The following is a 19,268-nucleotide window of genomic DNA, read 5'->3' on the forward strand; positions in this document are numbered from 1 at the left end:
TTCTAATAGAACAAAAGAAAACAAGAAAGTTCTCAATGTCAAGGAGGCAGTAGCCAATGACAGACTTTTCAAGCATGCATACCAGGAGTGGTAATTAAGGTATTAAGTACTGAAATTGTTGGTTAAGACCAAAATTCAGGAATAGGTGGGCAGAAATATGGTAGGTGTGGACACTTTTTTTTAACTGAATCTCATATACAAAAAGTTGTAAGCCTGTTATTGTGCATTACTATTATTACTCTTCATAAGGCTAAGGATAAGATAATCTTGCTGTAAAGGAGCTTTTTAGCAAACTATTTCATGCCCCAGTAAACAGTAATAACCTTGCATCGAGTGATGAAATTCATCTCAAACTTTCACCAAAGACATTAAAAAACATCCATGTCTACAGTGGAATTTACTGTCATGGATTAACTTGCTGTCCACCTTGCCAACCAGAACAGCATTAAATTATTACTTTTCATAACAAAGGAGAAGCTGAGTTAAAGAAAATTTCTATGCAATGATAGTGCTAGACTCCATAAAGGCATCTGAACAAGTCACCACATGGAAAGCTCTTATGTAAATCAATGGATATGGCTATGAGGATGGCTAAGAGACAGACATCAAAGAGTGTCTCTCAAGGAGAAGGCAAGTGACCAGTGATGGCACAGATCTCTGTGCTTGGACCACTTTTGTAAATAATGACTGGAAATGATTTAGGAGGGTGAATATCCAGTTTGCAGTAAACAGAATGATATCATGGACAAAGAATAATGGTTGCCAGTGCAATTAAAAAAAAAAAAAGGATCAATTTGGACATTACATTGACACTGATGAGATTAAGGATTCTGCGTTGATGGTGGACATGGTGGTGAAGTGCAGAGGATATGCTGCATAAGTAGGCAAAATAACACAAAAGGATCACTCTTGGATGTTGAATAACACAATGATAAGTAGGAATAAGGACGATATTATCTCTCATTATAAAGTCTTTTGGTTATGATTACATCTAGACTACTGTGTGCACATTTTGTCTAATGAAGCACAATTTAAGCTTAATGGAACAGTGAATCGACATAACTGTGTTTACTGGGCTCCAGAAAATCCAGGCATTCATGTGGACAAGGCAGTCAATTTACCAGGGATCAATGTCTGGTGTTGATTGTCATCTAGGGGTTTAATAGAACCATTCTTCTTTGAAGGTACTGTTACTGGTCAAATGTAACCAGACATGCTATGCACATTCATTTTACCTGCAATTCATGCACTTTATGGGAATGATCAATTTCTCTTCCAACAAGATGGTGCACCACCACACTACCACTGAGACATGAGAGCTTACCTTGATGAGAGTTTGCAGGGATAACAGACAGGCGAAGAGGTGTTGAGTTTCCCCCATGTTCTGATTTAACACCCTTGTATCTATGGGGGACTCTAAAGGATGTAGTGTAATGTAGAAAACCAACTACGACCTTCAGAAAGAAATTGAAACGCCATGCACAGCAATCCCGCTGGACGCTTTGGCCAATGTTGCCCAAGCAGTAGTTCATCGTAATAATAAGTGTCTGGATGCTAATGGTTACACGAGGTGTCCACTTTGAACACCTCGTGTAATTGTAGAAGTCAAAGGTAACTTGTATTCATCCATTAATGTCTGTATAAATTTAGTATTGCAATTTTTATACAGGTTTTTCTTTTGCTGAAGCATGTATACATTTTGCTGACAGACTCTGTATACACCTATATACAACTGTGATATTACAACAACTAGCAACATATCATAATAAGCGTAGCATGAAACGTTTGTGGTTAAAAATAACTAAATAAATAAAATATAAAATTCAATTAATTAAAATTAAATTGAAATAATAGTTCTTTTAATGAAATAATAGAACTAAAAACAGCTAAAATAAAAATTTATATACATATACATACACTATCTACCAATAATTGTCCAGACACTTCAGCAATTTAGAATTGATACCAGCAGACAAACCCTAATATTCAGTATGCCCACCTTTGGCTTTGAGGAAGGCTTTCCACCAATGTGCAGCAGACATCAGGTGAAATTCGTCTCCATTCCTCCACCAAAGTAGCACTGAGTTCAGCAACAGATTGAGGACATGCTGCTCTGGACCTCAATTGCAGCTCCAATTCGTCCCACAGGTGTTTGACGTGGTTGAGGTCAGAACTCTGTGCAAGCCAGGGTGTTTAACACCCATCTCTTCATACTATTCCACAACAGATGCAACTCTGTGGCATGGGGCATTGTCATCTTGATTAACATGGGTCTATTCCCTAAAAACTCCACAGTGTAGGCAGCACCTGATTATCCAGAATATCAAGGTACTGAGCTGCCTTCATGAGAACCATAGACAATGACCAGTGGTCCCACTCCAAACCAGATAAATGCACCCCCACACCATTACTCCTACACCACCAAACTTTACAGTGGGTACAACACACTGTGATAACAAGCATTCACCAGGTTGCCTCCACACCCTGCCATCAAATTGGAAACTGGTGAACTTTGATTCCCGTTTACCACTGGTTAATTGTCCAGTTTACATGCTCTTTGCCCCAGGCCAGATGAGCCGTTTTGTTCACTGTTGTGATGTTTGGCTTGTGTGTCACTGTTCTTGTGGTGTGGAAACTAAGTAAATGGGTTTCACTGTGGAAACCAAGTAAATGGAGTTCTTTTCGTATAGTATTAGTGCTCACCATGGTGTTACTAGCTCTGGAGCTCATCACAGACAGTCTGTGCCGATTGTAGCCAGTTTTTGTGTGCCACCCGTTTTAACACCTTCATGTCCCTGTCAGTCATTTTCGCCAGCTACCCTGGGTGTTTTCCTGCACCAGTGATGGCATAGGGCCTCCATTTGTTGATCACATCACCAACTGGTGATTTTGGATGTTCCAACTGAGCAGCAATGACACGTATGGACCACCAATGTGACAACCCATGATGATACCCCTCTCAAAGCCACTGAGTTTACGTTGTGTTGCCATACCATCTGTATTCAACTGCTATGGTGAAATACTGCTTCCTACTATCTGTACACCAGTTTTTATGTCATTAACAAACCTGGAATGTTCCGTAACTACAAATAACAGGGGTGTCTCAACAATAATATATACACATACATACATACGTGTGTGTGTGTGTGTGTGTACAATAAAATATCTAAGTATGATTAATAATTAATTACATCAGCCAATCAGAATATTATTATTGTTGCAGGCTACTCCATGGAATATTTAGACTCATCAAGGGAGGTCCTAAACATCATGTCAAGCACTATCCAACATTTACATATTATCTATCACACTTTGCTTTGAATTCATTCACGGTCATGGCACCACAACAGATTCTGGCAACCTATTCCACTCATTCATCACTCTCCAAGCAAAAAACCTAGTTCTAACACTCTTGTTAACTACATTCTTACTCAGTTTCCAAGAACAGTCCCTAGTTCTCCCATCACCAGACCTGTTCTGAAAAATCTCTAAATTAATCTTGTAAAAAACCTTCAATAATTTGTATGTCTCAATCATATCACCTCTTTTCCACCCATCAACCAGTTTCTGTACCTACCCACCAATCTTCAACTTATTCTTGTAAGGTTCATTCTGCAAACCTGCTACTATCTTAGTCACTCACATCTGGATCCTCTCCACCTCTTTCTGACTGCCAAGAAACCCTGGTCACCAGATCTGTGCGCAATAGTCAGGGATCAAGGCTCGATAAAGAGAAATAATAACCTGCTTGTCTCTGTTTATCAAATTATTCTTTAGTAACCAAGTAACCTAATGAGCTTCTTTAGCCACTTTTGCTATGTGCCCACTAAACTTTAACTCCCTATCCACTAACACTTCCAAATCTCTGGCTTCGTCAATTTCCTGGAGTACAGTTTCATCAATGTGGTATACAGATGGTAATCTTTTCATCTCAAAATGCATAACCTTACACTTTGCCACATTAAACTGACATCCATTCTCCTTTGTCCAGACTACAAGTCTATCCAAATCATCCTGCAAAATGTTATCATTATCTGTATTAACTACTACTCTACCCAACTTTGCATCATCGGCAAAGACATCACCTGTATTAACTATTGCTCTACCTAACTGCACATCATTGGCAAAGACACCACTCCTGACACCACTCCAGTCACAGTGTTCCTGATACCGGTAAACGAACTCTGGTTATTCACAGAAATCAGTGGTTTCCATATAGGCATGCAATTGCCAATGCTGATCATCTTCAATTCTCTGTGCACAGTTTAGTAAGACATGGGTCAGGAACAGCCTTCATTAAATGCTTAGGTCAATTTTTAATTTGTATACTCCTAGAGGTGGGGAGGATCTTTAGGGAGTTTTTATATTGAAGGTTGAATTTAAATTGAAGGTCAAAACATATAATTTTATTATTATTGTTTTTATCTCAAACAGTTGTTGACTCCATATATCACATATAACGACTGCTGTTCACTATTTAATTTTACTGAATAGTTGATATGTTATGAATTTTAATTAATAAAATCCATCATTATTAAAAAATTAGAAATCTTTTTTTTGAAAATTACCTTTTTACAATCTTTCAAAAAGTTATAAGCCAAAACAAGCTGTTTGTAGCCTTCTCCAAATGACTGATACCATTCCTGCACCAGTTGCAACGTTTTCATTTTTAAATCCCTTGACACATTCTGCATAAAATTGGCAAATGAAGTTTGCAGTCTGTTAATTTTGTACAGAATAAATAAATAAATAAATATATATATAAACATGCATACAATGAAAAGCTACTGAATCATTATGCACTTTCAATGAAAATTTCCTGTAATGAAAAACAAGGAGTAACAAATATAGCAGTTACTATTAGAAAGAAAAAAGATCTTGATATAGGAGACCATTTAGAAAAGACAATTATCGTTGAACTGAATGATATGTGCACTGAGCTACCCATCAAACATAAGGTGATCTAGCACTCAAAAGTGGATATGGCAGCACAAAGATGGAAGAATATAAAAATATGCCTGTTAATGCTGTAGCAGACCATCCATTCAAAGCAATATGAAACATCGAAAAGACATGGATCAATTTCTGAGATAATGCATTAGAGAAGGATGTTGTTGGTGATAGTGTATTTTTTTTTCTGTTTCCCAGATTGTAGAATGAATACCCTACATCAAATGCTGGGAATCATGCATCACTAGGAAACCAAAGATAATGTAGTCATGCACTCGGTGTACCACTAACACATGACCAGAGTCCATCATTGAAATATGTCAAAAAACTGAAAGTGTTATCTTTTGTAGAGATTACATAAAAGACTGTTAAAAGAAGAAATGAGGTAGATACACAACCAATATGCTTTACATCATGAGAAATGGATGCAAGCAAAAACATGGATAGCTGTTAGACAAAATTAATAAGAAGAACGCTGCTTCATAAGATGAAACATCAGGGTTGTGTAGTGACTTTCACATCATAAAACTGATGTAGTGAAGGAGAAAAAAAAATGCACAACAAACTAGAGAAGCAGCAGAAAATACGTTACTGTAAAATATGAATTATGCTACAAGGCATATGTATCTTGTGAAATTTGTAGCATTTCTTAATGTAAACTTCAACCTGAAGATTGTAAACCTATTGTATTAGCACTATGGGTGAGCTAAGGATTACATAATCTGGAAATCCTGCTCTAGCGACCAAATATAGAACTTTTCAAGCCACTTCAGCATCCGTTAAGTAATGTGGCGGTCTAAAATTATATACATTCAAGCACCAACCTGTTTACTGAGCAGCATGTTATCTCATAACACACAGAACAATGGACATGTGATAAAGTTTTTAAGCTAATGAATCAAAGCTTAGCTTTGACTCATTAGTTTTATTAGTTGGTAACAGTAATTTTTTAGATTAGTTAACTAAAAATTCTTCCTTAGAAATCATATAACTTCAAAAATCTTCATAATGATAAAAAATTTTTTAAGTTCTTATTCATGACATCCTTCCACTATAATTCCCAACTAAATCCTGCAGCATGGTTTATAACAGGGTGATGCAAGTACAAATGGGTCAAATGAACATAATGACTCAATCCCATTGTACATCAAAGCTAGACCAATATGATCATGTTCTGTACATAAACTAGCTACTGCTTTGAGAAATGAGCAGCTCGAGTTTCCTAATTCACTTACATACAAAATCTTAAAATATACACCAGAAAATTGTCTCATTTTATAAGGACTAGGGAAGGGGGGGAGTGCACTCTTCTAGATCAGGTCATTATATATTCTGCTTGTTTTTTAACCTTTAAGTCACAATGTGCTTCTCTCAATATCCCAAGCGAATTTATACAATCAATTCACACTAAAGTTAATGTATAGGGACCAAATGAAAGATTTGTAATAGTGAATTTAATTTAAAATAGAACTGATGCTATGAGACATTACATAAGATAGCCACATACATTATATTTTGTTTATTTTTAGCCCCTCAGGTTGCAATCAGCTTCTCTCAATATGACAAAAGAAGAATTTATACAGCCGATTCTCGAAACTTTTCCATTTTTTTTTTTTTTTTAAGTAACAATGGCAATAATAACTATAATGATGTTTGTTGCAGTAATAGATGAGTGTGATGTTCTTCATATTTGGAAATAAAACCATTTTAGTTGCGCAACTGTGATGCAGAAACATATGCATCAGTATATTTCTTCTTTTCAGTAAAGCAAGATAACTGAGATGGGACCTCTGCATTAACTTTTAAGAAATGTGGAGAACCAACCAGGGTTTCTGATCCAATGTCCAATCCTCAATTTCTGTGTCCCACCATTACATATATTCGAATTTGAACTCAAACAACTATGAAATGTCAAGCAAAGAGAAAGAGCCAACATCCAAATAAAAGCAAACATCTCAAAGTTCCAGAGAGAACTTTGAGATGTTGATCTTCCCTTAATGATGGATGTTCCACCCTCAACAATGTTCATGTCCATCTCCAGTCTGCAAAACCACATTTATTTGTCCTAACAGAAACTCAAATTTCAGCTTCTTCAAGCATTACTCTACTCAGTTTTCCCAGTTACATAAGATTTGCATCTTTTCATCTCAAAGGCAACATATGTTCTCTAGAGAGAGTTTCTGGCTTACAAATCTCCTTTGTATGATCTCTGACTATAAATCTCTCTTCCTTATTTTATCAAATTCATTTGCTGTCTCTATTGTTCTGTCACTGTTGCTGTCTCTATTGCTCTTCTAATGCCACCAACTCCTGCTTTTTTTTTCTTTCTTTAAATGTTTATTTCCTACAATCCAAATTTCCTGATAGTGAGGTCATCTTCCTTGGACAATTTAATACTAACAGCTTCAGCTTGTATTCATATAGCAGACAGAGATGCCAAGACATCTGCTATCACCAGTGACCTCACACAAATTGTTCATATGCCAAACACTGCATCACATACTTCGTGTGATCTTCCACCAGGAAAGCATGAGAAGAATTTTGAATATCCTGGATACCAAAAAGGGTTCAGGTCCTGATAGTACCTACCAACTGTGGTCAAGAGATGTGCTCCTCAACTAACATCTGTCCTTTATCATCTCCATATTATACAAATCTGGCATCAACCCTACAGAATGGATGCAAGCCCATATATAGCAGATTCAAAAAAAAAAAAAAATGGAGATGGGTATCTTACCATCAAAATATCAACCTGCAGCTCTCACCTCAGTATGGTCTAAGGTAACAGAAGGTCATCAGTATTAGACTTTTTCAATACCTAGAAAACTGTTACCTACTCAACAATATGGGTTCTGCCAGTCAACAAGTGGGTATTGCAGGCAAGGAGCAGATCATCTTATCTAAAACACCTACATCAGGACATGTGCCATGGAAAGATTTAGAGAAACTAGTGTCGTGGAATTCAACATTACCAAGGCATACAATGGGGTTTGGCATCAAAGGCTTCTCAACAAATTGCTTTCTCACAGGCCAGTTTTCTCTCAGATATCACTTGTAGTGTGTTATGATAGAGGGTGCTCTTATCTCAGATTTTCTTGTTAATGCAGGTATTCTACAGAATTATACTATTTCACCAATCTCTTCTTCATATATAAAAATGACCTTCTCTCACTGGCTTCAAACCCTATCCACAGTTTTGCTGATAACAGCACTCTTCATTCATCCTACTCATAAAACAAACCCTGAAATGCTCAATCATATTAAGCTTCAAAATTATTTACAATCAGTGCCTAAACTCTGATTTCCTCAATGATAACAACTTCGTAATTTTCAATGGTTCAGTTTCAATTTCACCTTCCAAAATACAATTTTCTTTTTTTCTTCAGAAAAAAACATCTGCATCGCTTAAGGGTCAAAGCCAAATAACTGGAAGGACACCTCCACATGACATTTCAGAAATGCAGAGAACTGACTGGGGCTTCTGACCTAATGAACAATCCTCACCTTCACGTGGTACACCCCTGTAATATATAACGTGTCTTCTTTTATTCTATCTATTTTACTTCCTTACTTAGTATTACTTCTTGCCCCTCCCCCCTTTTCTTCTGCTGCTAGATAGACCTCGTTTTTAAGATCTATCTTAATTGATTTGTGTACGAATCCCTGAGCAATCGTACACAAATCAATTAAGAAATTTATTTATCTTAACGACTGTGCCACTTAATTGATATAACTTATGTTAACAGTCAGGGTGAGAAGGAGACAAAATGTAATCTTACACTTCTACACAAATATCCAAAAACGCAAGTCGTGGTTCGCTGTTATAATTTACTCACGCAAGTTGGTTAATTATTTTTGGGATAATGCATTGGCTTAGGAATTAGAATCAGGCAATTGTAAAAACAAAACATATTTATTTTTACTTCAAAGACTTGATACAAAGCATAGAAAGAATGATTAAATACTAACTTAAACAAAATGCACCATATATCATACATTTACTCACTATCTGAACATCATAGATTATAACACCTTTACTAGCAAAATTACTCAATCTTACTTATCACAGAATATCCTCTATGGGACAAATATAGCTCATAAGCATACACAATTGTTATAAGAACATTAACGCAGTTAATTCTCTTCCATTACATTTTACTTCTTAATTAAGGCTAATTCAGATATTATATCAAGCATCCCGAGAATCAGATAACATTAACAAAACAAGTTCTTCAAAAAAACAAGACATTCAGTTCACATATAGCTGCCAGTTAACAATTAGTCTCTTTCTTTCTATTTACGATTTCTAGACACAATCGTATCACATACTGCAAAACAAAATGAGGGCTTACTTCAAAAGTAAGCCCTCGTTTTGTTTTGCAGTATGTGAAACTTCACCACATTTCTCGTTCATACAGTCCGAACTCTGAGCTCGGACTGTATGAACGAGAACAAGAACATGTGACATCGTCCAGTATTGTTCAACGTCAGTAACGTCATATATCTGCATTCTGTTATTTGAGTTTTATGAATAGCCAGACGGTTATGAGTTGTATTTATTAATTCTCTTGTTTAAACTTTAAGTTATACTATTTACCCCCTGAAGATGTAAATCCTACGATTTACGAAACTTGTCAGGAACTATTATTTCAGTGTTTTATATAACTGAATAATAAAAAAAAATGTGGTGTAATCACCGAAATATATCTTTTGAACCAATTAGCCACAGAAGTCTAGAGGGCTTACTTGTTAACAATTTCCCGAGAGGAAAGTTCGATTCCTTAATGATACACGTGGCCACTTCTATCAGGTCAAATCCTCAATAGTCTTCCTTCGAATTATGCACTGGAGTTCTGCCGTGGCTATCCATGGCAATGGATATGCCAATGCCGGATGTACTGCGGGCGGCAGTACATCCGGCATTGGCAGCAGGAAAAACTATCATCCTTCTACTTCCGGAAGGAGCCCTCGTAGGTGCTGCGCTAAAGTCCAGGAAAGGTCAGTCACTGGTCGAAAAAAAGCCTTGAACCACGTGCTGTATTGCCCTTTTATTCAAATCACAGTTCTTTGTTCTCAATTCAGAACATTCCGGTATTAGCCACGAGCAATGAATGAACCTACGTCAACGCAGGCCGTTTGACCTTATGATCTTTTTGGCGCTCGGCGCTAATCGACTTATGTCTTTTTAAGCTCTTAGTAATATTATTTTTAGTGCAGGTGCACTTTTAACAGCACATACATCTTTACAATTCTTTTATTATTGCAACTACCTAGTACATTCATATATTTTATTATTCTAGACAAAAATTCTAATTGTAAAATAATTAGCGAAAATCCGTTAAACAAAACTTATTTCTCACGATATTTTACACCCCCATTGGTAGTTATCTACTTGGCACTGACCAAGGGTGGGCTGGAAATTTGGAACTTGGCTGACCAAATTGCACTCCATATTGGCTTGAACCACAAATGCATACGATGGTACACCATGATGAGATTTCATGTCAGCTGGGGGTATTGCCCAGTTAAACAAGGCACTGCTGTTTTCATCAGAGAACCAGGGATAACAGTGAAAAGTCAGCTACGAACAAGCTCCAACTCAACATCTAGAAGAAGAAGAAGAAATCTGACATTAGAAGAACTGAAGAATGGAATGATCAAAATAAGGAGTATTAATGGAAAGGAAATCAAACTTGCAGAAGAATTGGAAAAGTATCATGGCATAATTGGCATAATTGGCACTACTCAGACAAAAAAAAAACCAGACGAGATCTTACTAAATAATAAGTACAGGATGTTATATTCAGGCAATAATGATCAAGGAAAGGAAGGAGTAGCGATAGCATTCAATACCAACATGAATATAAACTTCTTGATTGGAAGGCAGTTTCAAGCAGAGTTATGTGAGCAAACTTCAAAATGGGGAGATGGATAATGAAACTTATTTGTGCCTATGGTTTCACAGAATGTTCTTCTAAGAAAGAAGTTGAAGAATTTTTTGAGTCATTAAAACAGGCAGATGACATAAAGAAAATGGAAAAAGTAGTCCTTGTTGGGGATATGAACACCAGAGTAGGAAATGAATCCCACCAGGCATATAGGAACATTTTGGGAAAATTTAGAGAAAAGGACAAAGCTAATAATAATGGCAAGTATTTATTGGACTTCTGCTCAGGACATGGACTAGTCATTACTAACAACTTGTTTCAACATAAAGATGTGCACAAGATGACATGGAGAGAAGACACAAGAAATAAGAAAAGCCTCATTTACTACATCATTGTTGACAATCAAACTTACAGAAGGATTTCAGAGGATTTGAAATCAGAGGTGACCATTAGTATTATGCAGGATAAAAATGGATATCAGATCGAAAAGTACAGTATGTAAAAAATTTTAAAAAGAATTAAAGTTGAGCAGCTTTTACATGCAAATTAGAGACTCAACTATACAAACATTATTGAAGAAAAATTAAACAAACTGAAAACTAGGGAGATATGTAGTGAAGTTGTCTGCAAGGATAGAAATATAAGAACACCATGGTGGACACAAGTTAAAGAAGCAGTCAGCAGATGTTTTCTAAAAGAATTATTATTATTATACTGGCACCTACATGGAGTTCAAAAACTCATCGCAAGAGACCCAACCTATCCAAACAATCTATCATACCTCTCCTTTAACCCATTAACAGAAAGCACACTCACAACTGACACTGGACCGATTCCACTCATTCACAACCTGCAAGCAAAAAATCTAGTCCTCACACCTTTATTCAACTTCCAGGGATGACACCTTGTTCTGGTACATCCAGCCAAGTGCTGAAACAGTTTCCATGCATCTATCCTATAAAATCCTTTAAGCAACTTAAATGTTTCTATGATATCCCCTCTTTTTCTCCTATCAACCATCTTCTGAATCCACACACCTTCAATCTATCCTCTTAGGGAACATTCCACAGGCCACTCACCAACTTGGTCACTCACCTCTGAATCCTCTCCACTGCTTGTTTTTCCCCAAGAAACCCAGAGGACCAGACTCGAGCACAGTAATCCAGATGTGAGCATATCAAGGATTTATAAAGAGGAATAACATGCTCCCAAGTCAAGACTGCATGGTCAGCTTCACCAATTGGAGGTAATGGGGGGAGGAGTATTGTTGATGATAGCTGATGAGCTACAGCCAAGGAGAATAGAAGTTGAATTGCAGGATAGAGAAAAGAGCACATTTGAAGCCATTTGGTGTGAGATTGTGGCTAGCAGAACTAAATATACAATTGGGAGCTGCTATAGACCAGGTGATGGAAAAGATGGTGGTGACAGTATGCACAAGCAAATAGAAGAAATGAGTGGAAGAAGGGTGATTATTATTGGAGATTTCAACTATGGTCGCATTGATTGGAGTGAGCAGAGGACACACGGGAGGAAGGAATTGGATTTTATGCGGTTATTAAGGGATAACTATCTGCGACAGCATGTAATGGAAAATACTAGGGATCAGAGAGTACTTGACCTAGTAATTACATCTGAGGATTTGGCTGTAACAAATATGACCACATTGCCACCAATCGGTGAGAGTGATCATAGGGCCTTGACTTGGGAGGTGGCTAAAGGTGTAGAATTTTCAATTAAGAGAGGGTACATGTGGAATTATCGGGCTGGAAAGTATGACAAGCTTAGGAGTTTGATTGGTTCAGTGCCATGGCATGTACAACTGCAAGGACTAGAAGTCGATAGTGCATGGGAGGTAGTTAAGAAGTGCTTGCATGAAGCAATGACTGACTGTATACCTAGAGTCCGAATAATAAATCAAGTAGGGGTTAAATGGATGAATAACACCATTAAGCTTGAGCTGCAAAAAAAGAAACAACTATGGAGGGAATTTAAGGAGAAAGGTGACCGGCAGGCACATGAACGGTATAAAGCGCAGGCCAGAAGGGTGACGAGTGTCGTAAGAAAAGCAAAAAAGAATTACAAAAGAAGATTGGCCATGAAGGCTAAAGAGAATCCTAAACAGTTTTTTAGATATCTAGCAAGTAAAAGGAAAAGTGTACATGGCAGAATGATTTTAAAGAATGCCGATGGTAGGGAGGTAACTGAATCAGTTGAGATAGTTGAGTTACTGAGTGAGCACTTTGCAAGAATATATCATCCAGGTGGTTACATTGCAGAAACGAATAAACCAGTAGATTATACGGGAATTGTGGTGAATGAAGTGGAGGTGAGTAGTCTATTGCATAACTTCAATGTCAATACATCTGTGGGATTGGATGGTATACCAGCTCGTGTTGTACGAGAAGCAGCTAAAGAATTGTCAGTACCCTTGACCATTTTGTTTAATTTGAGTCTCGGGTCTGGGTTAGTCCCGAGGGGGTGGAAAGAGGGGAAAATAGTTCCACTGCATAAAGGTGGTTCCAAGACTGCTGTTGTAAATTACCGACCGATTAGCATATCAGGAATCATTGTCAAAGTCTTAGAGAAATTAGTCAAGAAAAGAATACAGGATTGGATACATGAAAATGGGATATTGTATGGGGGACAACATGGTTTTGTGAAGGGTAGATCATGCCTCAGTAACTTGCTCACGTTTTATACCACAGTGACGGCTGAACTGGATAGGGGTAATGGGTTTACAGTGATACTACTGGACCTTGCCAAGGCCTTTGATAGGATACCACATGGAACTCTAATCAGTAAACTGGAGCAGATGGGGATAGATATAGGGTTGGTGAGATGGATAGGAGGGTGGTTGAAGGAGAGATACCAGAGAGTGGTTTATTCAGGAGTGGAGTCTAAAAGACATCTTGTGACTAGCGGAGTGCCACAGGGCTCTGTTCTTGGACCACTGCTTTTCAATTTGTTCATCAATGATATTGGAAAGGATTTGAGAGGAAGTGTTCACTTGTTTGCTGATGATGCAAAGTTGGTTAGAGCAATTGTGAGTGCACAGGATGTCAAAATTTTACAGGATGATTTGGATAGTTTGGAGGACTCGGCTAGGAAAAGTGGATGTCAATTTAATGTGGCAAAGTGTAAGGTTATGCACTTTGGGGTGAAAAGAATAGCAGCAGTATATTGCATTGGTGGAACCGTACTCCAGGAGATTGATGAGGCCAGGGATTTGGGAGTGTTGGTGGATAGGGAGTTGAAGTTTAGGGGGCACATTGCAAAAGTGACTAAAACAGCTCACCAAATCACTTGGCTTCTGAAAAATACTTTAACATGCAGAGACAAACAAGTTGTTGTTCCTCTGATAAGACCCCATCTGGACTTGATAAGACCCCATCTGGACTTCTGTGCCCAGTTATGGGCACCAGGGTTTCTTCGTGATGGGGAGGAAGTGGAGAGGGTCCAGAGACGAGTGACCAAGATGATGGCAGGTCTGTGGAATGAACCTTATGAGAATAGGTTGAAGATTTGTGGGTTGCAGAAATTGGACGATAGGCGAAGGAGGGGTGATATGATTGAGACATTCAAATTACTGAAGGGTTTTTATAAGATTGATCCAGAAGATATTTTTGAAAATATGACTGGTGGTGAGAGGACTAGGGGCCATGCATGGAAGCTGGGCAAGAACGTGGTTAACAAGGGTGTTAGAGCTAGGTTTTTTACTTGGAGAGTGGTGAATGAGTGGAATAAGCTTCCAGAGTCTGTTGTGGGTGCTACGACCGTGAATGAGTTCAAGGCAAGGTATGATAGATATTGTGTGAATGTTGAATAGTTGTTCTTGACATGATGCTAGTGCCTCCCTCGATGAGTCTGTCGACTCCTTGGAGTTTCCCAGAACAACAACAATAATAATAATAATAATGTTGTTACCTTGCTTATGGATAGCTCTTCTTATCCTAGATGGGTCCAATACTCTGCCGCCTCTAGTCCCCTCCATCACATGCTGCCTTAAGTAATTATCTCTCAGCAGGTGTATAAATTCTATTGCTTTCCTGTCATGTGATCTTTCTTCCTTCCGGTTTATATCCCCATAGTTGAAGTCTCCCATAATAATCACTCGACCAGTTCATTGAACTAATTTGGCAATGCATGTCTTCCAGATCATTTGTGGAACTACCTGGCCTACAGCAACAACGAACTGTATATTTTGTCATACTGACCTTAATCTCACACCAGATTGCCTCAAATGAACAGCCACACTCCTGCCTGTTCTCCTATTCTTTTTGGTTGAAATTCATCTGCTATCATCAACAGCAGTAGCCCCCCCCCCATCATATCTCTCTCTATCTTCCCTGAAAATACTAAACTCTTCACAATCAATCCCTGTAACTACATCATCTGCTGTTAGCCAAGTCTCACTGATGCTTAAAACTTTTGGCAAGGTTGCACTGACCAATGCCAAAAACTCCTCCTCCTCATTTCTGATACTTTGGGCATTAATATAGCTCAGTCAGTATAGACAAAGCCCTTTGGTCAGAAAGACCTAGGTTCGATTCTTGTCTGTGAAGTGAGAAACCTTCATCTGATCTTTTTCGACTAAAGGTGAGTTAGCCAGTCTCATTACAGAGAGAGGAGGTTTTTCACAACAAAAACTTGGGTTTTTCATCCCCCAGAACAGGCAAACCAACCCTGTGAACACATACGGATTTACAGCCATGAATACCTATGACAATATGTGGAAGAGATAGGCTCCTCACTACACATTGTAATGCCCTTAGTTATCCATGAGTCAACTTCTAGATAAAGGATTGCTCTTGAATGGGATATAATTATTTAATTTAGAGTTTCATTTATAACATACAGAAGAAAAAACGTCATTCTGGAATGATTATCAGACTGCTGTTAGTGACAGACAGAAAGAAAATTTCCAACACTTTCATAATGAAAAATATTTCTTTTGAGAATTTGAAAATGGTTGTTGATTAATTTTGACACTGCCTGGTTCCAATGTGTCAGGCAGTGTCAATTACAATTATAGAAACCTATTTCAGGGGAATGAATTGTGATGATTTCCATGAGTTTGTATGTATGTAAAGAAACATATTAAAAAAAAAAAAAAAAAAAAAAAAAAAAAAAAAAAAAAAAAAAAAAACCAACATTCTTTTGAAAAGCATACAAGAGACAAGAGCATTCACAAGAAACAAAAACTGTTGAGACTTTAGGTGCAACAAGGGTAAACTTTGTGGGACGTTTTATATTTTACTTTAAATTTTACTTTCCTATTATTAAAAGAATTAATCCCAATTGGGGTGCTTAAGGGTCAAAGCTATATAACTGAGAGGAGACCTCCACATAGCCTTTAAAGGAATGCAGAGAACCGAACAGCGCTTCTGACCTAATGTCCAATCCGCACTTTCTCGTGGTGCACCCTGTTGGGTATCTACCTGGATACTAAACAAACGAGGATGGGCTGGCAATTTGGGATTTAGCCGATCAAATTGTATTCTTATTGGTTAAATCAAAATAAAAAATGATGGTACGACATGACAAAATTTCATGCCAGCTGGGGCGTCTCCCGGTTAAACAAGGCCCCCGTTGTTTTCGCCAGGGAACCAGGGCAAACAGCGAAAAGTCAGCTACTGGAACAAATCTGAAAACAAACCCCAACTCAACATCACCAGAGTTAAAGATCGGTACTATCAACATAAGAAGCCTGAATGGCAAAAAAATGGAGCTAGCTGAGGAATTATATAAGTACCAGATCGACATAATAGGAGTGACTGAAACAAAAAAGACAAAAACTGGTGAGATCTTTCTGAGCAATAAATACAAAATGTTATATTCAGGCAATGACAATAAGGAAAAGAAGTCCCATATGGTCCCACAGAAGGCTCTACTAAGGTAGAAGTGGAGGAATTTTTTGAGGCTTTAGAAAAAGCAACTGACACAATGAAAAATGAAAAGTTGGTCCTTGTTGGGGATCTAAATAGCAGAGTAGGAAATGACTGTGAGACATACAAAAATATTTTGGGAAAATTTGGAGAAAAGAGCAAAGCTAATAATAATGGCAAATATCTGTTGGATTTCTGCTCAGGACATGGACTGGTTATTACTAACACCATGTTCCAACATAAAAATGCGCACAAATTCACATGGAAAGAAGAGGCAAGGAATAAGAAAAGTCTCATTGACTATGTTATTGTTGACAGTGATGTTTTCTCCCTGGTGCAGGACACCAGAGTGTACAGAGGATCTGAAATTGGAAGTGATCACTATTTAGTCTTGAGCAGGATAAAATTGAATTTCATATTGAAAAGAATAACATGTAAGAAAGTTTTAAAGTGAATAAAAGTTGAGCAGCTCTCAGATGTGAATTGTAGACTAAAATACACAAAGATTATTGAAGAAAAAATGAAAGAGTTTGAGAACAGGAATCAAACCTTGGAGATTCAGTGGCAAACTCTGAAGGAAACATTGATTGATTCTGCTAGAGAGGCATGTGGTGAGGTTGTCTGCAAGCATAAAAAAATCAGAACTCCCTGGTGGACACAGGAAGTTAAAGGGGCAGTGAAAGAAAAGAAGAAAGCATATCAAAAGTTCCTGTCAAATAAGTCAGCTTATTCTCTTAGAGAATACAGAGACAAATGCAAAAATGCTAAACACTGTGTAAAACTAGCTAAACAAAAGTCATGGGAGGACTTTGGCAAGAATATAGAAAATAAATATCAAGAAGGTGGCAAAATATTCTGGAGGTTGTTGAAGAAGCTTAGAAATGGAGGAAAGAGTGCTGTAAAAGGAGTTAGAGATGATAAAGGTGACATGAAAACCGGAGAAAAAGATATCCTTGAAGTATGGAGTAATTACTTTGAAAAACTGCTAAATGAAACAAGCAGTGATGACAGCGCAGTGGTAAAAAACACTGACCAGGCATGCAGTCAGGAATACATATCCATACTTGAAGTAGAAAAAGCCATCAAAGGCTTGAAATGTGGAAAGGCAGCAGGAGTAGATGATATACGACCAGAAATGCTGAAGTATGGTGGTATAAGAGTCTTACAGTGGCTGCACTGCATATTTCAGAAAGCCTGGACAGAGGGAAGAATTCCCGATGATTGGAGTAGAGCTCTCATAGTACCCATATATAAAAAGGGAAATAAAACTGAATGTGAGAATTACAGAGGTATTTCCCTACTGAGTATTCCTGGCAAGATCTATGCAAGTATACTTGAGAAACAGTTGAGAAGAATTGTGGAAGAAAAGCTTGGTGAAGAACAAGCTGGATTCAGGCCAAATAGAGGCTGGCAGGATCAGATTTTCACTTTACGACAAATAGTCGAGAAAGCATGGGAATATAACAGAGATCTGTATTTAAGTTTTGTCAATTTGGAAAAGGCATATGACAAGGTGCCAAGAGAGAAGCTATTCAATACGCTACAGTTATATGGTGTCAATGGGGCATTATATCAAGCAATACTTAGTCTTTATTTGAGTTGTAAGTCAGCAGTTAGAATTGAAGGAAGTACAGGAAGATGGTTTAATGTTAAATCTGGTGTGAGACAAGGATGTACATTATCCCCTCTGTTATTCATTATCTATATGGATCGCATTATGAAGGAAAGTGGTATTAAACATGATATCAAAATTGGAGATGTTAATGTCAGCTCTTTGCCTTATGTGGATGATGTTATACTTCTAAATAAATCCTCTACAAGTCTGCAAGATTCTCTGACTAAATTGAATAGCTGTTGTAATAGATATGGCATGAAGGTCAGCAATAAAAAGACAAAGACAATGAAAATAGGCAGAATCATTGAAAATGTCAACTGTGTTGTGAATGGAGAACCTGTGGAACAAGTGAAACATTTCAGCTACTTAGGCACGATTTTTACTGAAGATGGTAAATTAAATATAGAAATAGACAACAGAATCAGCAAAGCTGGTATGGTAGGAAGTCAATTGAATAAATTCATATGGAATAAGAGAGAAATTAGTCCGAACACTAAATTAGCTGTATACAAGACAGTGTTCAAACCAGTTTTAACTTATGGATCTGAGAGCTGGGTCAGAAGTAAAACACTTGACCAAAGACTAGAGACCGCAGATATGAGAGTCCTGAGAAAGATTATAGGCGTGAACAGATGGCATCAATGGCAATATCATATTAAAAACGAGGATATTAGGAAAGAACTTGACATTGTCAACATCCAAGAATGCGTTAGCAGAGCTAATCTCAGGTGGTATGGTCACTTAAACAGAATGGGCGAAGAAAGATTAGCAAAACAAGTGTTCTCTGCCAGGTTGGCAGGAAAACGACCCAGAGGAAGACCAAGATATAGGTGGATTGATACAGTACAAAGTGCCTTAGATGATAGAAATATAAGATCTGATAATGATGTTGGAGTCTTGACAAGTAACAGACTGATTTGGAGGAAA

General features: G+C 37.6%; 1 protein-coding gene across 1 annotated transcript in view; it reads right to left on the reverse strand.

Moving 5' to 3' along the window:
* The window catches only part of LOC150108782 (UV-stimulated scaffold protein A-like), a 223,168-nt gene that overhangs the window by 116,826 nt on the left and 87,074 nt on the right, over positions 1-19,268 (reverse strand). The window contains exon 4 of the mRNA XM_090414211.1: positions 4,569-4,688. Within this exon, the coding sequence (XP_090270337.1) occupies positions 4,569-4,688 (120 nt within the window). The remainder of the gene's footprint in view (positions 1-4,568; positions 4,689-19,268) is intronic.

Source organism: Typopeltis vanoorti, chromosome 2 (assembly GCF_054136105.1).
Source record: "Typopeltis vanoorti isolate ZY-2024b chromosome 2, IOZ_Tvanoo_1.0, whole genome shotgun sequence".
NCBI lineage: Eukaryota > Metazoa > Arthropoda > Arachnida > Uropygi > Thelyphonidae > Typopeltis > Typopeltis vanoorti.